At 37.5% G+C, this 23,233-nt stretch overlaps 1 protein-coding gene across 1 annotated transcript in view; it reads left to right on the forward strand.

The window, feature by feature from the left end:
* The window catches only part of LOC104470993 (cadherin-8-like), a gene marked incomplete at its 3' end in the record, with an annotated part of 95,888 nt that overhangs the window by 61,377 nt on the left and 11,278 nt on the right, over positions 1 to 23,233 (forward strand). Inside the window, exons 4-5 of the mRNA XM_010086146.1 lie at positions 7,904 to 8,023; positions 21,673 to 21,840. Coding sequence (XP_010084448.1) covers positions 7,904 to 8,023; positions 21,673 to 21,840 — 288 coding nt within the window. The remainder of the gene's footprint in view (positions 1 to 7,903; positions 8,024 to 21,672; positions 21,841 to 23,233) is intronic.

Here is a 23,233-nt window from a genome sequence, read left to right on the forward strand (position 1 = left end):
ATAATTAGTTTATCCACTAAAAAATTGTAAAATATGGAACTTATTAGATTTCACAGCCATGCTTCCTACAGTCCTCATTATACAGCTGTAAAATGCTGAAGGCTGCCAGCTTGTTCCATTGTCTGTGGGCTGTACAAAGACATTTTTCTCCTGTGCATAGCAAACACCTTTCATACTTCTGCAGTTACACATTTGCATACAATGTATTTTTCACACTTCCCTCACATTAGAAAAAGTCCTTAAAATGACATATGAGCAATCTAAAAACATTTTTGTTACATATGGTAGGATATTCAGTTGTTAGGGATTTTTGACTTGTATACATACTGCATGATATTAACATTTTTTAAAGATTTCATTAACTTTCCAGACTGTCTGCTCTGAAAATCACATTAAGAAATACGTAACATTTGAAAGAAACAACCAGATTCCTCTTCTGCTTGTGGAGCTAAACCTGACTTAGCATCCCAGGGGTATATGAAAAGATTATTTTCCTGGTGGAAATAGGAAACAGCTTCTTGCATTTTCCTGCATGGTATTTCATAATTTGTTGTACTGGTTATTTCCTACTGTTGACTGAGCTGCTCCCATTTGTTTCTTGCAGATCCCTTTATTAAGCCAGATCTTTCAGGTGTTAAAACTTTTACTTTTGAATTGATACATCCTTGAAGTTCCGGAGGGTTATTATTATCATACAACCATAGACTGGTTTGGGTTGGAAGGGACCTTAAGGATCACCTAGTTCCAGCCCCCCTGCCACGGGCAGGGACACCTGCTGCTAGACTGCTTTGGCCTATTTTGACTATGTACACAAACACATAAGAGAGCAGTCATATAATTAAAACTTAGGCACTCACGTTAGCTGGCTAATTTAATTTGGATTCCTCTCTGGTCAACCAAGAAAGAAGGATCCCATGAGAGGGCAATTCTATCTTCCTCTCTTGGATAGAGCGGAAAGCTAGTGCAACTAGGTATCTAATCTAGCCAGTTGAGCCTAAAACTGAGTTGTATGAATAACTCTCTTTTCCTTCTTCCTTACCTTAATCATCATAAACAAGATCATGACAGCATCACAGTATTTCACTACTTAGAGTCAAATAAATTGCAGCTGGGAAAGACAAATTACGCTATTAGTTAATCTTCCTGTCTTTCTAGGGTTTTCCCTTAGAATACATTAGCTAGCATCCTGTGCAGTAGAGTGAACTATTCAGTGAGGAGGATTCTGTTATTTCCCTTGGGGAGCTATTCCTCCTTGTACATTTTCTCATTGTAAGGAAGCTTTTGTTGTTGTTTTTGTCTTTGCAGAAGATTAAGTGAAGTCTTGTATCTATCTGTGTGTTTATATGGTTCTCATCACTCACATATCAGTATTACATCTGTAAAGTAGACAAATTTTCTTTCTCATTTCTCCTTCTAGGAGTGGCTGTATACAGGATTCTACTATAGATATATATAGGTATAGTAGAATATATATGCTGCTATATGTGTACAATGTACTATATAGATATAATAGAATACATCCTGGCCTTCCTGTCTCTCTAACATGTCAAGCATGAATTGCCCAGTCATCTTCCTTCAGTGGAGCATTCTGGCTCGTATCTCTACCCCTTTACCTCTGCTTTAGGATGTCATCTTCTACCTCCATTAATTTTTTGTCACTGCAAGGAGTCCACTGGGCACTTAAAGAGCAAATACCTTTTACTTTAAGCATGGGAAGATCTCCTGAAAAACCCACACATGATCTCTGTCATCTGTTCTTAACGCAGTCCTTACAATTCTACGATTCCCCTGTTCTGGAGGCACCATGGTGTAGTCATGTGAACCCGACAGCAGGCAGGTCAGGCAGCAGCACTGCTCCATGCTGACAGCATTGCTTCCCAGGAGGATTTACATCCTCTTGTCTCTCTTCAGTTGTCTGTCCGCATTTGTCTTTCCTGGTACTTGGCTCTTGGAGTCTTTGGGGAGAGGACTTTCTTGTATTGTGAGACCTGATGGCTCTTGGAGTCTTTGGGGAGAGGACTTTCTTGTATTGTGAGACCTGATCCACGTACGGGGCTTTTAGAGCTTTGGCAATAAAGCAACTATAAATAATAATAAAAATACATTCAATTACTGATGTAGAAGGTAGGAGTGAAATAACATACAATCTGCAAAAGAACCCTAAAACACTCATACAACATACCCACATATATATATATATGAATGGATATCTGCATACACACCAAGCTATGCAATTTTAAATACCCATGATAATATTTTATGTATGTATTTTGCATATGTTAACAAGTTCTGAAGTGCATTCCACAGGTTTCTATCCCATATACGTTTTCTTTATTTGGCTAGTGAAATCTCTAATTCATAGATTTTGTGTGTAGAAATGGTCTCATATAGAATATACAGGATGATAAGACTTAAAACTGTGTTTTTGTATTTAAAAAAAATTAGCAACAATGAAAAACAAATCCATTTCTTCAGCTTTGAGGCAGTAATAATTTACATGTCAAGGAGTTATACAGGTTTTTATGAGATTATTGCAGTTTTATTCAATAAAAAATAGTTACCATGACAACAACTGTCATGCTACCTGTGAGATTATAGCAAAGGAGGACAGTGAAGAAAGGGCTTCATTTTGGAAAGAATGCTTATCTGACCTGCTGAATACAAACAATGCTTTGCTTTGACCACCACTGACTGCGCTGCTACTATCAGCCAAACTCAAATCTAGCTAGAGGTTTTGAAGCACAGTGATCCTCTTAGAAAAACAACCTAGTTGGTAAATAACGGTAGGTCTTTCTCATGCAAATAGACTCTTAATGCCCTGGCAGATTGGTAATCAGATCTTCTGAATGAAATGGAGATTTCAGCCTGTCAAGAGTTGGGAAGAGTAGGAGAGAAAGTAAGGGAGACCAAAAAGAGCATCAGAAAAGAAAAAAAAGACCAAGAAGTCCCTGGGAAAATGAGAAAACATGGTCCCACTAGGTTGCACTCTGGTCACATTTTTTATTTTTACCAGCCATTACAATCTTTCAACAAAATGGTTGCTTCACTGAATATGGATTCATGTAAATTTCTGGCATCGACTATGCGTTACCTCCTCTAGAACATACAAGTTTGATTTTTATTTTTTTATTCCTGTACACACATTTCAATGCCACGCCAAAAAATTTGCTTTCCTACTCCCTGTGGCAGTATATGCATTTTTCTTTCTGACTAATGTGCAGAATCTGTACAGTGAGTTGCACATAAAAACACAGCGAAAACAGCAGACGAGCGCTAGGTGAGCACACACATCTTATTTTTATGGTGGCTTTTAATCTTAGTTGGCCAGCAAACACGAGCTTTCTTACTTTGCCATATAAAAATACTTTTATTGTTAATTGTGTCTCTGATTGCTAGCCTGTTGCAAAGAGAAGCCATGAAACCTGACACTAACAGTAAAGCAATCAGCAATGGTTAATGGCTAAATCACTTTAGAAGTGCTCATTAATTAAAATCTGTTGAATTTCTTTGCAGTCCATATTTAATCATGGGGTCATTAGCACTGCCAAAGTGTACTTCAGAAAAAGATGCAGAAACTTTTTTAGCTGAACATCTTAAAATTTACCTCATCCATCAAAAAAAAAAAAAAAAAAAAGGTTTTGTTTTACATTAGGCCATATTAGGTATAAAAAGAAAAAAAGAAACAGTGATTATGTTGTTGGGCCAGATTATATAAAACTGCTATATTATTGTAATTAGGACAACAGTGACACGGACTATAATAGTGGCTTTCTTGTAAAAATGGCACCATTTCAAATTCATAGTCTCTAGCTAAATGAGTTTGTTGTAGCATTGACGAAGACAGAAACACAAGCCAAATGCAGTCAAAATTAAACACAAACAGAAACCTTAGCTGTTTATTTGCTGGGTAGAACCCAGAATGTTGTTTTGCAAAGAGAATTTACTTAATGTTTTTCCTTGCATTCTGACTGCTTTTTCAAGGCAAAATTGTTATCTTTAAGACTTTAAGCACATTATGCATGTAAAAATATTTATGTACGTGTAGTTAATACAGTATCTGTAGCGGGGTGAAATCCTACTTAAATATTGATAATCCAAAGCTCTAGACCAAAGCACGGAGAGTTCTGCTGTATTTGGGAGTTTGCCTAAATAACAGCTATGGTGGCTGTGAGTTCCTCTTTTCTGCATTACTTTTCACTGCCAGGAATATCTCAGTTCTTCAAAACTTTTATTCATGCTGAGTTGAAAAAAGTTCAGTCACTTATGGGAGTGGGTAGGTTGCTACTTTTTCTGGACCCTCAGCATCTTGCAGTGGAACCAGAGCAGCACTGACATAGCAACATCCTCTGCAGCTGCAGAGGGGACAGACTTTGCTCCTTCAAATTCTTCTTATTGCCAGTGTGAACATAGCAATGTGGCATGTTTCACACCTGCAGAAGATTTGATTCAAGGCATAAAATAAAAATTCAAATTAAAGGTGATAAAACTTAAACTATGTAAAAGCTTAACTAATTTCAATAGTGGAAGTAATTTATTTAATTTCTGTTTGATGATTGCTAACATCTTTCATAAACAATTTTCATCAATACGATGTTGGGAGAAAATTGGTGAATTGGAGACCTTCTCAGGAGCGTGTATGATGGTCAGAAGTGAAGTGCTGAGTGGCAGAGAGTGGTGGTGTAAGAAGCTGGTTTCTAGGAGCTGGAAGAGTGTTTTATTTTTCCATTCACTTAGTTTTATAGGGTGAGGTTATAGTCACACTTCAGGTGACCTTTAAGGGAAAGAAGAAGACGGGTATGCAATTTTTCCTCCCTTTTGTGTATGTAAACAGTGAGTGGGAATACTGACTGTTACATCTGTATTTTTAATGTATGTATAGATTTCAGATAAACTTGGGGCCTCAATAAGGGATTTGATTCTTTTATATCACAGGAAAAAAAATCTTGAGAGCTGAGCATCAGGATTGGAAGAAATGTTCGACACTGCCTGTTATTAAGGCGTATTCAACTTTAATGTCTAATGAACACTGGGGATAAAGGATGCATTTACCAATGAATCAGCACAGCTATTTAAGTTGAAATTTTGAAATAAATATCTGTGAAAGTCTTCAGGAATTCTTAAGTGAAATAAGAAATGAATAGACATTATATATCAAATCTTTCTAAACAAGCAATGTAATTATTTCTGAAATTCTTTGAAATGAGAGCCAGCTAGGCAAATCAAACATCGTCTCAAAGAAGTCAACAGTTTCCTTTTTTTATTTTCCTTTGTGTATAAAGTATATCATGGAAACAAAACAGAACAGCCTAGATAAAATAGTCCTACAAAAGTTTTCACTGTTCTGTGATGAGCCTTATCTTATTGCAGCCCTATCCCATTATATGATGTTCTGCACAAACCTCTTCTGCCTTAGAAGGTTACAAAACAGAAGTTTTATGATAGCAGCCATTACCACAGAAACCTCGTACACCGCCTGCTTTTTCAGTCTGAGTCTGATTGGAGAAAACACTGACCTGTACATTCACACTTGGTATCACACGTGGGACAGCAGCCGTGACCTGCAGGGGACAGCCTGCTGGGGTGGTGGGGCTACAGCCCTAGTTCTGCCAGAGGGGAGGTGCTGCTTGGCTGAGAGATTGCTAAACAGAGAACGTGTAACTGGTGTATGTGTTAGAGAAGGTGAGCCAACACATCCTAAATATGTAAGACAATTCCAACAGCTACATCTTTTCACACTTTGTAACTAGCGTGGGCAAGCCGCAAAGGGTCCTTTTGTTCCTCTATTCCTGCAACATCCAAACTCAAGCTTCCTGCATACTTCCCTCTCACAGTTCCCTATTTCGTGTATTTTCTGTAGCCTATGCCATGGCCTCTGAGTGTGCCCCATGGTTGCTTCCCTGTTACTGTTTTTGTTCTCTTATAGGTGAGGGAGGTTATTCAGGATTTCATCTACCGACTGGGGCTGCTGTACTTGCTGCAAGGCTGGGGATCACATTTGTGTCATCTGTCCCCTTTATCAATTTCGCCCAATGCTACCAGGCATTATCTGTTAACATCTGGGTATACAGCAACATTTGCAGTTGGTCAGACGATGAATTTCTGATGTTAATTCCTTACAGACCAACCATCAAGTTGATGATAAAGTCCATTTCTCATGCCCGGTGGCCAGATGAAGATTATTATGTTAAATGTTAGGTATGAGATCACATTTCAACATCAAAACCAGTTAAGATTCAAAACACAAACAGTTTACATGTTTATAAGAGCAGGTTCAGCAAGCATCTGCGGAAGATTGATGCAACATAATCTTCACCAGCATTGCGTTCCTCTTCCCCATGGTATGCATCAGCTGCGGGACACATGGATTCTTCCAGACCCTGCTGAGCAGCAGGAGAGTTGCTGGTGGGGCACTTTCCTGCCAGATGGGGCCATGGCAGAGCTTGCATGGCAATCAGCTGCTCTGCTTCCCTTCGTTGATGTTCTTGCCCTGTAAGAATGGATAAATTTATGCCAGTAGCCAAAATAAATGACCAGTACAAGCCACATGCATTTTTTTCTCTAGTGAGATGCATTTCTGCGACCTGCATTCCTTTTCCTCAGCATTACCCAGTTATTCCTAGGAAACCCTCTACAACTTCAAGCACTGCAGAACTTCTGCTCTCTAAACGAGGTGTAATCCATCCCTCTAGACCCTCCCAAAATCCTGCTAGCCTCTTCTTGCCCTGATGCTCCCAGTGGCCAGGTGGGAAATTTTGGGTGATATGCCAATTATCTCTAAATATGCAGATATTCATCTAAATAATTTGGACGTATTGTAACGCACAAAAGTGCCCAGAGCCCTGACAGCAATGTGGCATACAGAGAAGGAAGAAAAGAGAGCGCAATGCAAGGACATGCCAAGGAATCTCCTCTCCCTTTATTTTACTGTTCATGTCCTGAAGTGTCACGTAATTTGGAATCAGCAGCATACAAAGTGTAAGAGGGAAGAGGAGGCTGTTTTTACCGGCATATCTAGAAAGGGGGTATTTTGGTCAGAGCTATAATTCCTTTCCTTTCTAAGCATAAGAAACATAATTCAGCCCTTAACCTCTCTCCTACTCTTGCTTTCTCTTCCTCTGTAGATATTGTCTTTATTGTTAGCCTAATTAATGTCATCATTATATTTTTAAGTCATCTAAAAAAAACCAAGGGTCTCTTTAGCGAGCTTAATGTAACCTACTGAATTTCATTCAATTTTGCTTCTTACAGAAATAGAAAAGGTGAGTTCCTTAATTTTTTCTTCTCTTTTTTGGGACAGAGCGTGAAATTTATAACTCTGGCTAGACAATGGCCCCCTCAGCGGCAGAGACTCATTTCAGAGACAATAGATGTTGTCCTGACTCTGCCGCTGTGGCCACATCAAACCATTGTTATGGCTGCAAGCCAAGAAGAGAAAATAACCCTTTTTATTATTGCTTTTTTATGCAGTCTCTGTAACTTGGCAAGGTTCCTTCAAATGTGATTTTGCAAATCTTAAATGCAACATATTATATTGTATTATTAACCTTGTATTTCGTATCCCTTTGATATGATTCCTTTGCAAATGCTTGAAGTCTACACAGATCTATCAGGTAGCTTTAAATGTATTCTACAAAGAAACCTTAAATAATACAGCTGCTAAAGAGGTTTTTCCTTTACCCAGAAATTCAGTCTGCTGGCATGTATCATCTTGAAGGTAAATGTTTTGTTTGTGTTCCACAGGTAATGTTTTGTTAGTGATGTTTTTTCTTCTTTTTCTGTACACCTCACAGATTTCTTTCAAGTTTCAAGGAGACTAATTTTGGTTTCAAATCATTTTTTGAATAACTTGTACAAATTTCTAGTAAGAGTGTAAACATTAATTGTATATATTCTTTTTATTTAGGCACCTTTGTTACTAAAGTCACAGCTACAGATGCAGATGATCCAGTTTATGGAAATAGTGCCAAACTGGTTTATAGCATTCTGGAAGGACAGCCTTACTTTTCTATTGAGCCACATACAGGTAGGTGACTCTGAACACGAATCCCTGGGTTGTATTTACACAACTGACTGTGCCTCTTACAGATTTCGTATGATCTACTTAAATGGAGAGTGGAAGTACACGTCTGTCGGCATGACGGAGTTGCAACATGTCTTACTTGTATTTCATCAGATTCTGGTCATGTGAAAAGATGTGAAAAGAAAAATCTGTATTAATGGTAATGTGTAAGGAGGGGTAATGCTGATATTATAGAAGTTACTGAAGCAAAACTAGAGGTTGTGGAAGTACCATGTGATTTATAACTGATTTGGGATTGAAATACGTGGCCTGAGGAATTTAATGAGCATAATGTAATTTTCAATATGAGACTATGTATAGTATTTCCAGTTAAAGACAGTGCAGATTAGCTTGGGAATTTTAGTGAATATATTGTGTGTTTTTGTTAAAAATTATTTTAGTTTCTTGATTGAATGGATTGGGGGAAAGAAAGAACGGGATACTGAGCGTTGGTATGAAGTTTTATTAGCATGTGTTTAGGAAGACTTTATTTCTCTGTGGTTTTAAAGTCTTGAAAGTAATCTGAAAGAAGTGCTAATAAATCCATTCCCTCTTGTTTCCTGTACATATGTCGTACTTACAGCAAATTCATTTAGTTATGTCTGAGAAGTGTTTTTTAAAGTGATTTAATATTATTTCTTATATTCTTTTACTTGTTACTAGGAGCTGTTTTTAATCCCTGTGAGTCACGCAGCTGTGATCTCCTAGGGAGAAGAAAACTATAACTCATTTGAAATCATACAAAAAACTGACTGAATTTATATGACCATAAAGGAGTAAAGCAGGAGTAAAAATTCTTGTCCTCGTGCAGATTCACAAAATTATGAAATAAATGCTAGGAGAAATTATTAAAGGATGTTTTTGATGGATTAAGTGTGCTAAATTTTCTCACCAGCATTAAACAGAGTACTCTTAGACTCCTTAAAGCCTGAAAGTTCTTTAACTCTTTCTGGTGAGATTGCATGGGAAAAGTTATCTCCCTTTCCTAGAAATGCCCTAACTTGCAGGGACTTCAGGTAAATAGTGTACGTCAGTAAATATTAATAGGTGGATTAATACATTAAAGTATTTTCTTCTGGTTGAAGGACAGCTATCCTAAGTGAAAACAATCTCTGGAATGTGATTCAGTTTTTTATTTTATGCTGCATGTAAAACAGAAAGAGTCCTCACACTGCACAATGGAGGAACAGCAGCTTGTTTCAAAAATAAGTATGTCAAGAGAACGCTATTAGTGAAGCCCCTTAGTTCGTGCTGGCTGGTTTGTGACAAGTCATGTGGAGATGTAACCCTGACAATCAAGTATCAAAAGATATGATTTGGTGTTCTTTAATGTTACAAATTATTGCATGCACTAATGACTTGTGTTAACTGTCTTAATTAGAGGAGGATTAGCTGTAAGCTTTCTCAGTTTCTACTGGTGAAAGTTAGTGATTTAGCAGAGGAACACATCAGCTTTCACTGAGGAGCTGAGAAGCATATTCTCCACCTACACAGAAGATTTTTCACTGCTTTCACATGAAATAGCCTGAAAGAAAATATTCCAAATGTAAAAAATTATTTAATTTTACTCAGGTTTATTATTTGCATTGCATTAAAAGCTCATGCTTAATCCAATGAAGTAACTATTCATCACCTAGGAAAGAGATTTCCATTATCATGAAAGCCAGGGAAAACTCCAAAGCTTTTTCGTGAACCTGAAAATCATGATTTTTCTCCTGTTTCACTAGCATTAAATTCCCCCTCCTACCTTCATTTCCAGTTACAAATATTCCTTTGAGTAGCAGTTCACTTACCATGAAAATGACGCATTATTTTCAAAAGGGAATTTAATCATGAAGAGTTCAACTGTGGCTTTGCCACAGTCCCTGAGTAAGTGGCTTCGCCTTATGAAGCTGCTTCTGAATGAATAAGTGGTTTCAGATTCCCCATTTTTCTAGAGCTGTGGAGGACATCAATTATGTTCTTCTCAAAACCATTACAACTGAACGAGTTTACGCACTGAGGCCATCCTCTGTTTCCTTGCCATCTCTACGTAACAGCCTTCATCCGTAGTGTAACTACCATACTGCTCCTACAGCTACCCAAATGGTTTGTTGAATCCAAAGAGTATGCTGCTGTTTCTGTGACATTAGATGGACCTATCCGTTACTTGTGATGTTTTAAAATTTGCAGATTTTGTTCTTGTGTCCAAGATATGTCTCAGTCGCTTAGGCAAATCTTAGTCATACTAGATGTTAAGTTGTGTAGAGCCCTCCAGCATATGTTTATTTAGGATATGTAAACTATAAATATACATAGAAGTCTATTCATTAAGCAAACCAGATGCAGGTAGTCATGTGGAAACTGCGGCCACTTATTATACAGGGTGAAAAGGATTGCAGTAAAACCCAGCAGCTTGTGATTCTTCTGAAGTGTTGATTTCAGAAAATGTAAGGAACCAAGCAGCAGATTTTCTTGGTAATACCAGAATTCTGGAGCAAGGGTATGATAATGTTTATTACATACCAGAGAGAGTTTTATGGGTGGTTACATGCAGTCTCAAAATGCTAATAGTGTTATGCTAAGATAGCTACAATTTAGCAGTAGCTTGTGGCGCGGTATATTTCTCCGTTTAGAGGCAGCGGTGCATAAAACACGCATGCTGGTTTAGCAGCTATGTAATTTGGACAGAAGCACTGTTGCCCTGGACGGAGTGGAAGGTGCATTGTAACAAAATGTCCAAAGCAAATAGAAAGTATGTAGATGTTTGGCTGTTTCTGTATATTTATCCAACCTTAGCAATGTGAACCATCACGACTAATATTTGTTTCCTCTTAGTAACTGGGCCAGGAAAACACATTGTCTGACGCATCTGTGTGTAGTACTCAGAACTTGAAAGAAAGTTTTCTTGTGAGAAGGTGTTTAGATACTACTGTGGCAGAGTACAAATTAGAGCAGAACAGTCATGTGTAGTACTGTCTTATCCAAAACAAATCCAACCTGAAGGCGATCCTCCAAACATGTAAGGAATTGTAGGGTTTGGGGCTTGGTTGGTTGGTTTTTTGGTGGTTTGTTTTTTGGGTTTTGGGGTTTTTTTTGGGCGGCGGGTGGGGTAGATGTGTGTTTAGCTACATTTTCTCTGTGGGTACATTTCATTAGTGCGCCTGCTAAGTTGAACGCCTTTCCAATTCATTTGAAACAGAATTGTTTCTGAACACAGATATTGTGTCTAGAATGGTGTCTTTCCCAAAATGGAATCACTGTTTTAAGAAATGGTCTCCCCACTTCAGAATGTAAATAGTTTCTGTCGCTCCTGGGAGGGTATCAAATGTTATAAAAAAATATAGTTACTAAGAGCTGATCTACTTACTATTTTTCTAGATGACTGGCCCTTTATTAGTTTTTTTTAATTAGAAATTAAGACTAGATTTAGATCGGTGCAGCCGCCAGCACCAGGGCAACCGTAGATAGGCTGCACTGCCTGCAATTTTTTTCATTTCCTGGCTCAGACTGAAGATTGTCTGACCTTGCTGCTTTGTTTCAATGGTATGCTGAGAGCTTTCTACCAGGAATAATCCCAATCATGCCTCCCAATTCCTCTCCGTTCTGTAGTACTCAGAACAAAAGGAGGGAGCAAAAGTTAGAATATGGCTTTATGAGTGCGATAGAAAGGGTTGCTACACCTGAGAGTAAACCTGAGGAAAGCAGTTGCTTCTTGTGCTTTTTTATTCTTACTAGCTTGACACTAACTAGGTGTAGTCCTTATCTGAATCACAATCTTGGTTGGAACTCTGACATTACTCTCAACCTCCTTGCTGAAACAATTCTATAATGCTGGGGGCACAGAAATAAGTACCAGTAAGTGACCCATAAAACAATAATTTTCCCTTACCTTAGATGAAAAATGCATATACTTCTGCAGTTCTAGTTTGCAAATTCTTCTGTATGAGTTATAGACACATGAAATAAGGTAATTTGGAAGTTCAGTGCTCTGAATATGGCTTAGGGTAAATGCATTTTTGACGGCTTGTTCTGAATATTTTTCATTTTTCGTAGGTGAATTTTAATATGACCATTGGTTTATCGGATAGAGAGTAAACATAAATAAAACATTACAAAGATACAGGTTCAGATTTTCTATGAGAGGCTAAACCTACAATGTGATGGCAAGAGATCAGTAATGAAACTCACGTTGGAGTATATGTATTCCATAAATCACTGTCGTTATATCTGACTAACTGATGTCAGGTTTCCTGACTAGTGTGTATTATTTATAAAGGTATACAGGTTGTATGTATTTTCTCATAATCCAAATTATGATAATCAAATTCCAGGGAAGGGGATTCCTTAAGAAGGCTAAAAGTACCTAAAGTACACTTCTCACTTTTAAGCTTTTTCAAGGATATTAAATCATGACTGTCAGCTTTAAAATAAGATTATCATAATGGAACATAATATGAAGTGACACTCTGTTCTACAATATAGGAATGGCAGAGAAAATACATTTTCAGCTGTGTCTGACTTATTTACATTTCACATGAACTTAAATAATGTCACTCCTACACATACCTGAAATATAGTTACATGAAGAAGGTAAATTACACCAGACGCCCTGCTGCTCTGGAAAACACATTGTATTACTCAAGCGTAAGCCCATACTGTATATGAAAAAGGATAGATTTTAAACACTGCCATCTTGGATATGATCATTTGGTACAAAGCCAAAGTTCAAGTTAGTAAAGCTGAGATGAATAGAAGAGTCAGGAAACCTAGTTAATGAAAGACTCTCGTAATAGAATGTGGATATTCCTTTAGGGAGTGAATAATTGATTTATTGTTTTTCTATACCTAGCTTTAACTTCCAGGTGAAAGTGCACATGCTTTAATCAACAGAGCTTTTAGTATATGGCCCTCTCTGGACCCCAATGGTGACCCTGTGACACCCTGTGGTTCTGAAATCAGAACATAAATGAGTAGGCTGGGAGGAATGAAAAGGCATTCAGCAGAAGTCAGGTCTGAATCTTTTATTTTAATTTGTAGTCTTTGTTATCTTTCTCCATCTAGACCTTGAAGTGCAGTTGTACAGTCCAGCAGAATAAAAGCAAGTAAGGTAGTGAGAGGACAAGCGACAGCAACTTTTGAGTTACAGACATTTTTGTGATGTTACAGACTATTTCTTCTGTCTGGTTGTTAATGTCCAGTTTATGAGTAATCATGCAGATCAATGATAGCACAAGCTGCCCTCAGAATATTGCATGTACTGCTGATGAGACCCATCATCGTAAAAAAGACTCCTGAAATACCGAGGAAAGTTCAAAGCAGGGTAGGTAAGGTAAGGAGAATATTACTTATAACAAAAGATTGATTGAACTTAATTCATATAAACTGGATAAGAGGTGATTAAAGGAGGATATGAAATCACTGCACAAATATTTGAGAGGTGTTAATGAAAGGGAGGCACAGGTACTGTTTCTGTAATTACTCAGGATAAAATGACAAGGTAGCATTTTCAAACTAGAGAGAGATGGGAAAACAGTTTGGATACAGGAAGTAATCTGCAGCTGTAAGGGCAAAGTAATGAGCTGCTAGGAATAGAACTAACTCGTGTTCAACAGAGCCTTTCTAAACAGTTCACTTTCTAAATAGTTTAGATTTAAACCCTCATGGGATTAGCAGAGAGAAAGAACTTGTTTGATGTTAGTCAGAGCCCGGATTGAACTGCTGCTTTTTAGCTCATTTTATTAACTAACGCTGCTGGGATATCATTGCCTATTACACAGATTTAGTTAAAGTTAACTAACCTTTAGACCGAGATAATTTTAAGAGGCAGAACTGGGATGGGCAGATGTTGTTCTGTCTTAGCCAGTGAGGGGTAAGAACTCCTTTCCTAGAGGAGAGGGCAGGTCCGTGCAGCCTGGATAGCGACATTCCCAAGGTAACCGGATCAGCCCCAGCACGTGCAAGGGTTTCTGGAGTTTATACTTGGTCCCTTCCATTACAGCACCTTCAGCTCCATCTTGAGAGCATTTGATGCACTTAGATGCAATGCTGAAAACAGAGTATATTTTCCAACTAGTATAAGCCTTTTCTTGTCATTGCATACTAAGTATACTGTGCAACCTGAGGAGTTTGCGGTAAGGTGGTTGTACAGAGATTCTTTTGTGATTGTGAGAGTTGTCCTGGTGACAGCCCATTAAGAGAGAGAGCTGTACAGACAGAGCGCTAGGGCAGCAGACCCAAGGGCCAGTCCTACAGTTCTTGCTTTTTTACTTAGAAGTATAAAGTGAAACTATTATGGATAAGGCATGTAGGATTAGCTCCTTCAGTAACAGCAAGAGCTGTCTTCTCTGATTAATAAAGAAAGTATGAAATCCCTGCAGAGATGTTTGAAAACAGTTATGATGGTCTGTAGCTGGTAAAGATGAGTGGCTTAAGATTGAGATAGATTGGCATTTGGAAAAAAGTTATTTCTGCTTCTAGAGTTTATCTAATAATAGTAGTAACAAAAAAGCTGATACCACACATACTACTTGCATTTCAGAGCAATATCTCTATCATTTTAGAAAGCTAGTGAGATAGTTAGGACTTAACCCTTTTCCTCATGCTGAGTAGGAAAATAGGGGCTACATATCTAAATAATGTTGTGCTTCAACAGGCTGAATTAGAGAGAGGAATTTGAACTACGTAGCTAGATTTGGAAAGCATTTGAAAAAAAATCCAAGGCTACTTTCTGTAACGTGTCTAGCAGAATTATAGGAATTAGAGGATCATTACAAATAAAGACCTAAGGAAGCAAGTTCACATATGCAGTGCAGAATGTTTATTGCTGCATTTATTCTCCGCTGGTGAGAGGGTGAGCGTTTCCCTGTGCCAGTGAAACTTGATCCCAGGGAAAAGGGAATGGCTGGTAAGTAGGGATTAAAGCTTTTTATCCATACTATAAAATCCATATACAAGTTCATCTGAATTAAAAAGGCACCATTATAATAGGTATTATCCAGTCATATCCTATATGATATTCTTCAAGCAGAATACATATAGTGAAAGGTAGGTAGTGCTAATTTATAGGCAGTGGCAAACTTCCAAGGTCTACTTCAGAATGAAAGCAAGATCAGAAAACATAAAAATGGAAGTAATATGGGCTGAAAAAGAAAATATAATAGATTGTAGAGTACACAAGAAATAGAATTATTAAGAAGATATTTGACCTTCATCTCACAGTTTAATAGAAAGGCAGGCAGTGCCATCTTCCCTGTATGATTTTAAAAAATAAACACGGTAATAAAATATGTACACTGTTAGCTTCTCACTTAAAAATACAAAAGTGGTACAGAATCACGCCACATAAAATGTTATAACATAATATTCAATTTCATAGTTATAAAATTGTGATTATTTCTAATGTGGCTGATGTCTCTGATTTGAAATACATTGACATCTGAACGTAGTTCCTACAACTCCTGTAACTGATAATTTTTCTAGAAAGTTAGCCAACTTTGCTAGAGACTGCAGATATTTTTCTTGTCTTGCTAAAATAAAAATCCTAAAGTATTAGAACTAAATAAGAAATTAAAATATTTTATTATAATTTTTATTTAAAATATTATGTTTTTATGAAGGGTAAATTGAACTGAAAATAGTGGATTGGTGTGCCTGTTTCAAATCAATCTACTGGAATTTTTTAAAAATTTTCAAGAAAGTTAGTTGTGATCTATTCACTTTTCAGGAATTATGGCACAGGTTTTCCACAGCTCTCCAAGTGAACCATTTATGGACTGCTAAAACATCACTGAAGTCAATGTGCTTCATGAGAGTACAAAGGATGCATCTCATGACTCTCTGAAGAAGTCACAAGATTGATTTTTCAGGTGTTTGGGTCCTAAATGACGTTATATTTAATAACGATCTCCACCAAGATTTTAGCATGGAAGGAAGATCAAAGCAATTACTTAGCTCTTCCAAAATGAAGAAGAGAAAGTTCCAAAGTGTGCAAGTTCAAATAGCAGGAAGACATCAACATGTGTTAGATGAATGAGATGCTTAAGAGAGGCTCTTCAGGGCCAGATTCCAATTTTACATAGTGCTTGCTTGGTTTTGTTCCATGTTCTCAATTATTATTATGTGTAGTTTTACAGTGTTACCATAAAGAGATTATCAAAAAAATGGAAAGTTAAAAGTGAAAAGCAGATCCTTATTTCTGTTCCTTTTGCTTCTCTTCTTTCTCTTCACCAGCTACAGCCTCTGACACATTGCTGCTTTTCCCCTGATCTTTTTCACTGTGTGTATTCTTCCAAATAGGTTTTTGAAAGTAGCCCACAGGGGTGCATTTTAACTGATTCAAGTTGTGAGGCAGATTGTGCAAATTGCTCTGTGTGTGCATTTAGGACCACTGTAAAAGTAAATCCTATTCTGCAGCTGTTTTATTTGCTATTGAGCAGTGTGACACCAATAGCTGTTTGGGAAAAGCAACTCAGCCAAAAAAAAAAAAAAAAAAGGTACTTCCAATATTGGGGGTGTTTTCATTCTTTAAATAAATAGATTACTTCTTGTTTTCTTTACCTTCCAACTGGGTTCCTGATCTTTCCAGCTTTAGTCGGAGGATCTGTAGCCAAATTACGATGCAAGTACCTGTAAAGCGGTTGTACTCTGTGTCCATTCGGTGTTTTCACAGGACTAAGATTTGTGAAATCCTTCAGACTATGTAGAGATAAAGCCTTATCTTAGACAATATGGAAGGAGGGGACCTCAAGTGAGAATGCAGTGAGAACCCTTGCCCTAAAAAAGGATCAGGTTTATCTCATTCTTGACAGACATTTGTCTGATAGGTTCTTAAAAACTTTCAGTAAAGGAAAATACCACGATTTCTACAGGCAGCCTTCTGTCTGTGCTTACCTTCTCTTTTAGGAAGTATTCTCCTAATGTTTACCTGAAATCTCTCTTAACTGCAATTTAAACCCATTTTGTGGTTTGTATTTTAGGCACATCATTTCTTCTCATATCCCCAGTGGAAAAGGAGAGTAACTCCCACTAATTTTTACATATTTGGCTGTGAAGTCTTTCCTCATACTTCCCTAAACTGCATAAATCTTTTTTTTTTTTTTCAAAACTGGACATACCGTTCCAGCTGCAGCCTTACCAGTATGAGTGAACTGGAAAGATTATTCCACAGTTTTTCCATGTAACATACTAGCTAATATACCAGGAAACGTTTGAGCATTTTTATCAGCAAAATGCTGTTGACTCATATTCAGCTCATTTTGACTCCACATTCTTTTCTGTCTTGTGACTCATCTGCTCTATTGTAATTGTAAAGTTAATTGTTTCACCCACAGAAAATACTTTTTACTTGCCAAATTGAGTTGCATCCTGCTTTTTTAGGCTATCCAGTTTGTCAAAATTGTTTTGAACTCCATTCCTGTTCTTCCAGTACTTGCAATGGCTCCCAACTTTGTGTCATCTGAAAGCCTTGATAAGTTCTTCCTGCCTTCCATCATTCAGGAAATACTGAATGATGCCAGAAGCAGAACAAACTCTATGAACCACTTTATCCATCTCTCCACTTTGACAGTAAGCCGTTGATAACTGTTCTCAATACAGTCTTCCGACAAGCGTCTACCTGCCTTACAAGGGTTTATGGTAATTCTCATTCCTCGCTTTTAAACTACTCTCCTGTTTGGCACATATCATTTTCATCCATCATAGCATGCTGAAAGTGATTATGTTTTTGTTCTCGATTTGTTTCTGGGTTGAAGTACAGCAGGTTGAATGCTCAATGAGTTAATGTTCTGTGTGCGTATTAGTATTTGGTGAGCCTGAATTGTTTTCTAAAAAGAGATGGAAAGTTTCAGTACTTCCTGTGAGCCCAACCTGAGAGCTGGTGAATAAAGCAAAAGAACAAATAAATATCCTTGAAATTCACTATTTTTGTCTTGATCATGTTACACAGGTGAGGATGGAGCCTTTTTGTGTTTCCTCGTTTGCTTCATAAGAGATACCAACCCTTCTCTGTTTCTGACCTCCATTCTATAGGTCCTAAATATAGCAATACTGTTGGTAACAACCATCCTGCATAATCTGCATATATTTGACGTTTAAAAACCTTCAGCTTCTCTTATAGTAATTAAAAGAGTAAACTTTTTTCTTTGTTTTTTTTTCTTTGTTTGAAACTGAAAATTGACTTTGTCTTTGACTCTTAGCTTCTGGCTAATGGTTTATGGGCTGAGACAGCAGGTAGAAATACGTACAAAACTCTTGAAATAACAGGTTGTGTTAGTATCTTTAGACAGAAAAACCCCTCAATTTTTATGCCTTAAAAGTAAGAAACTATAATTCTGATTTAGGCTCTTTTTAAGGTATTTCATCTTCCTGATATCTTTCAAACCATAGACAAAGGCTAGACTGTTCCACACATTAAGAGATAAATTAAAATACATGTCTAGAAAAAATCATCACTTTATTGAAATAATTAACTTGTCTGAGAGGAAACTGCAGAATACAAAATGTGGCTTCTTATACAAGTCATCTGTAGGCTAGACTTAGCTATGTAAATTAGGTTTAAAAAAAAACAACAAGGTAATCTCTACCTAAAAAATAATAATGGAGAAAAAGTTATAGTAGGCTTAATACAAAACCCATTGAAATAGGGTTTCACTGATCTTTGGATCAGCTCTATTAGTGAAAAAAATTAATGTGGACCAAATTCTGATACCTTCAGTTTGTATTATCATCCTTTTTGTGAGCAATCTCATAACAATAGAACTATTCACAGAAGGCATCAATCAGTCCAAACCAGTCACAACTGTCAAATTATTTTAGAAATAAATACCATATATTCTTACCCAGGCTGCTATGGAGTAAATGGCCCTACTCTTTTACTGAATGTATTTTGCACGTATCCCATCTGTAAATGTTTATTGTGTCTTCTGGGTTTTACTGTTCCCCTGTATTCATTTAAAAATAAAATATTGAGAAGCATGTTCTTCAGTGTTTTGCAGAATAAGTTATGTCCCCTCCTATAGATGGCATAGAATAGTTAAATTACATGAGTGTTATACTTCAAGGCTGCTTCGTTGGTTTTACAAGCACTGCAGTACATTGTATTTTCAGGGTCCTGAGCACAACCTCCTTTAAGGAGTTTAGTTGGTCGAGTTTAGAAGTGCAGCTGGCTGCGTCCAAGGTCAGCTCCTTCGCTGATATGAACTGTTGGGAAGAAAGCTCCTTCCTTGGGAGCTGCTTTTAGGCTGAGGCTCTACTTGTTGTCCCCCAGTGGTGCCACATTTGCACCCAGTCTCATTTTTTTGGTTCTGACCCAGATCCAGACCCGCTGGCTGGGTTTCCTGGCCTGGCCTCAGACCTGCCTTGTTGCCATGGACTCTCTGGGTGACCATCAGACTGTGGCTCAGCCTCGCCACTGTCTCTGGACCTGAGTGGGACCCTGACTTGCCCCTCTGTGCTCTGGGTCCTTGTTGGTGGAGCCACTGCTCCTGCCTGCCTTGTTTCCACGCTCTGCTCCCAACTCACCATCAACTGCAGTGCAGCTGGCCTTGCTGCTCCCAACCCCGCTTACCCCATGCTGGAATGAAAAATCACTGATTGCGTATTGAGTTCCTTGGGAACAAGAGATTACTCTGGCTTGGCAGTTGCAGACATAAAACAGAAGTTTAATTTTCATCCAGAATTACATTTATAAAATATGTAAGATGAGAACCCAAAATATTTTTTTGGAAATCATTTACAAAGTGTAGGTTACAAGACTGCTATTACATGATGTTTGGCGGTTTATGTAGCAAGCATATTGCTTTATTCTAAATGCCTTAAACCCCCTTGCTCTTAGCTTCGTCCTGTGCTCAGCCAAGAAAAGAAATTCTGATCAGATCCTTAGTGTTACAATACTAAAGATAAATGGATTCTAAAATTTTCTAAAATGCATCTCTATTCAGGGTAAAGACCGGGAACATTTCTTTGTTGACCATAAATACATGAATAGATAATCTCAGCATTTCAGCCAGTGTCATTTCCAAGAAGCTTATGTAATAGGAACTGTCCCATGTGAAAGGAAAAGAGCTCTTTGAAGTCTCCACAGCTGTGCTAGTCCCAATAGAGAAAGGAAAACTAACAGATTTGAAGTATTGCTTGGCATCTAAAAACTCCTGACTGTACTTAACAAAGAACAGGTGAAAAAAAAGACTGCAGTGTGAGAGCTAATGAAATGTCTGATCAGGCCCAGTAGCAGGTGTGTATGATCCAGGGTGTGGACTTGGCTGCTCTATTCAACATGCAAATCTTAACAAATCTGCAGTACAATGTAGAATCCTTACCTTCTTTTGCTAGTTAATTACAGAGACTTGGTGAGTTACTGTCAATGTCTGCCCATAAACTGTCCTTCAGCTCTGTGAGCACAGGCCCATGAAATGAGACACTCTTCTTTGTGCCTCGTAAGAACCCTCCAGCACCATGGTTTAAAGGAACCACTGCAGTGGTGGGTTGAATTCCCCTCAGTCCTCTTACACTTCACTTAATTAGTAAGATAATTCAGTAACTTGAACTTTGTGCTCTATTTTCATTGACAAATATTTTTTTTAAAAATATAATTCAAAAACAGGATTAAAGGAAAAAAATGCTGTATTTCTGTTTAATGTTTAGAGTTGTTTTCCCTAAGTTTCGTGGAACTCCTTTAGTTGATTCTTATTTTATTATGGTAGACATCACTAGACTGTGATGAACACCATTTAAATTTACTGTTACACATTTAGTACTGCACTTTCCGTACTGAATGTTGTGAATATAATAGCACATTACATGTGGAGAAATTTTGGGAAGAAAAAATGATTTTTACTTTTTCTTCTGTTAGATGTCCATGAAATCTATAGGAGTTTGCAGTGGATCTGGCCCCACATTTTCTTGGACTGTCCCTTGTAGATATCTTCCTGCTAGCCCCCTGACATCTTATATTTTGATATGCTACAGGTCATTTTACTTCTCTGTCTTTAAAAACTTCTAACCTGGTATGGTAGGTGATAGCAGCCTGCTGAGACCATTGTCCAACAAGTGACCCTCCTAGGGCATGGAGTGACTTTAGGAGTTTGCAGTATGGGTGACTATGCTAAAAGACATACTGAAAGACACGCTGTCATTCTCCAGTGGAAGTGTAGGCATTCAATTTAGGACTTAAGGGAACAACTGTAGCCTGTGTTATATACAAGAGCAGAATAAATAATGGTTTTGGTTTTAAAATATTTGAAACAATCTGACAGGTACAATTAACAGTGTTTGCAGATTAAGTTTACTATGTGGTTGTCTTCTGTTTGTGAATTCTGTGGAGAAATGGTAGACTTCTGTTGGAGGTGGGACAGAAGGTTATTAGGGAAAAATGTAAAAATTAACATGTATCACAGGTATGAATAATTTTGAGGTTTTTGACCACAATTTCATTGCACTTTTAATTAAATCAAGGTAGGTGACCTCTAATATACTTTTTTGAAAATCTCAAATTCTTTATCCTTGGTACTAAGATGCAACTTAACTGGACCTTTAGCAGTTCAATTTTTATACCAGTGTTTAACATATATCCATAAAAATAATTGCAAACCTGAATTTGGGTCTGTACCTGACTTTTTCCCCCCACGTTATTGTAGCTATAATTAAAACAGCTCTTCCCAACATGGACAGAGAAGCCAAAGAAGAATACTTTGTGGTAATCCAAGCGAAAGACATGGGAGGACATATGGGTGGACTCTCTGGAACTACAACAGTGACAATTACACTCACTGATGTTAACGACAATCCTCCAAAGTTTGCACAGAGTAAGTGCCATCATGTGTGTGTGTTCTATATAAGAAAGTAACACAGTGCTTTTATTATTTGATCAAGCTTTTTTTTATCATCATATTGACTGGGTTTGTAATGTAATTTGAAAAGACGTAGCTGCTGTTAAAGAAAGATTAATAGTTCTCTGCCTGATTAAGAGATTAGGAAAGAGGAAATTACATCCACAACAGTGTACATAACTCTCTGTCTTCCTTGGTACCCTCCTTACATCCACACAAAAGGGCTTGGGGACATTTTTTCGTATATTTATTTGCTTTCAGTGCAGTTGTTTCCAAGTGCTAGTTTTAGTTGCTGTTATATGTGCCTCCATCTCATGCAGACAAGTGACACCACCAGTAAAAGACATTTATAACTGATAAAAGAAACAGGTTTGACTAGTTAAGAAATATTGAAAAAAACAAAGAAAGTAAGTCTGAGTCTAGATAATTGTTGATCTTTAATTCAAAATCCATACTTACTGCTGTGGTTCCGATGGATGTCTTGCTGGACCAGGTTAAAATGATTTGGCATCCTGCTGAGACTCTCTACAAGCTTTGTAGTCTTTTTCAAAGATGAAGACAAAAAGAAAAAAGAAGAGGGAAGAGCATAATGACTGGATCGATTTTATTTGGAACAGGTGCAATCTTGTGCACTATTAGACACTTATCTTTTTATCCATATTGTACTGGAGAACTAAAGTGGGAAGGTCTGAACAGTCGGTTTTGGGGTTGGAGAATGTTCACATCTAGACTTTGGATGATTTTTACTTTATTAGAAGCATGTTTTTCTAACAAGGTACTTGTGTACCCAATGTAAAATTAATTCTTTTCAACATATATATGACTTGAAGTCCACTTTTGCCCTGTTTTGAAGACACACAGAGTGAGCACTAGCACTCAGCATGTGATAAATACTCTCCTATGGCCTAGAAATGCACATACAGATATAGAGAAAAAATTTGAAATAAATAAACAGTCAGAAAAGCTTATTTGCAAAATATGTATTTTATTACCTCACTCTGCACAATAAAAGGCTTTCTCTCAGTATAAAGTAAGAAATACATAAAATTTTTTACTTTATATCACATTGCGTTGCTTGCACTTGTGTAGTAGTGTTTTCCAATGTATGATGGTAATTTCCCTAATAAAGTCAACGTCTGTCCATTGTGGCTCCTGGCTGAACCGTATCACCAGAATGCAGAGGGATGTTTCTTTCATACCTGCAATGCACTCTGTGACTACAGATCTAATTTTGCCAGCTTACCTGGCTTTTATATTTGTATCAGCACTTTCTGTCTCAAGAAGCCTTTGCCTGCCAGTTTGCAAAAAGCTGGTCAGAAAATCAGCAGCACAGCCGGCACTAATTGGTACATCTGCTGGAGGTCTCAGC

This window comes from Pterocles gutturalis, unplaced genomic scaffold, assembly GCF_000699245.1.
Source record: "Pterocles gutturalis isolate BGI_N339 unplaced genomic scaffold, ASM69924v1 scaffold49550, whole genome shotgun sequence".
Lineage (NCBI taxonomy): Eukaryota > Metazoa > Chordata > Aves > Pterocliformes > Pteroclidae > Pterocles > Pterocles gutturalis.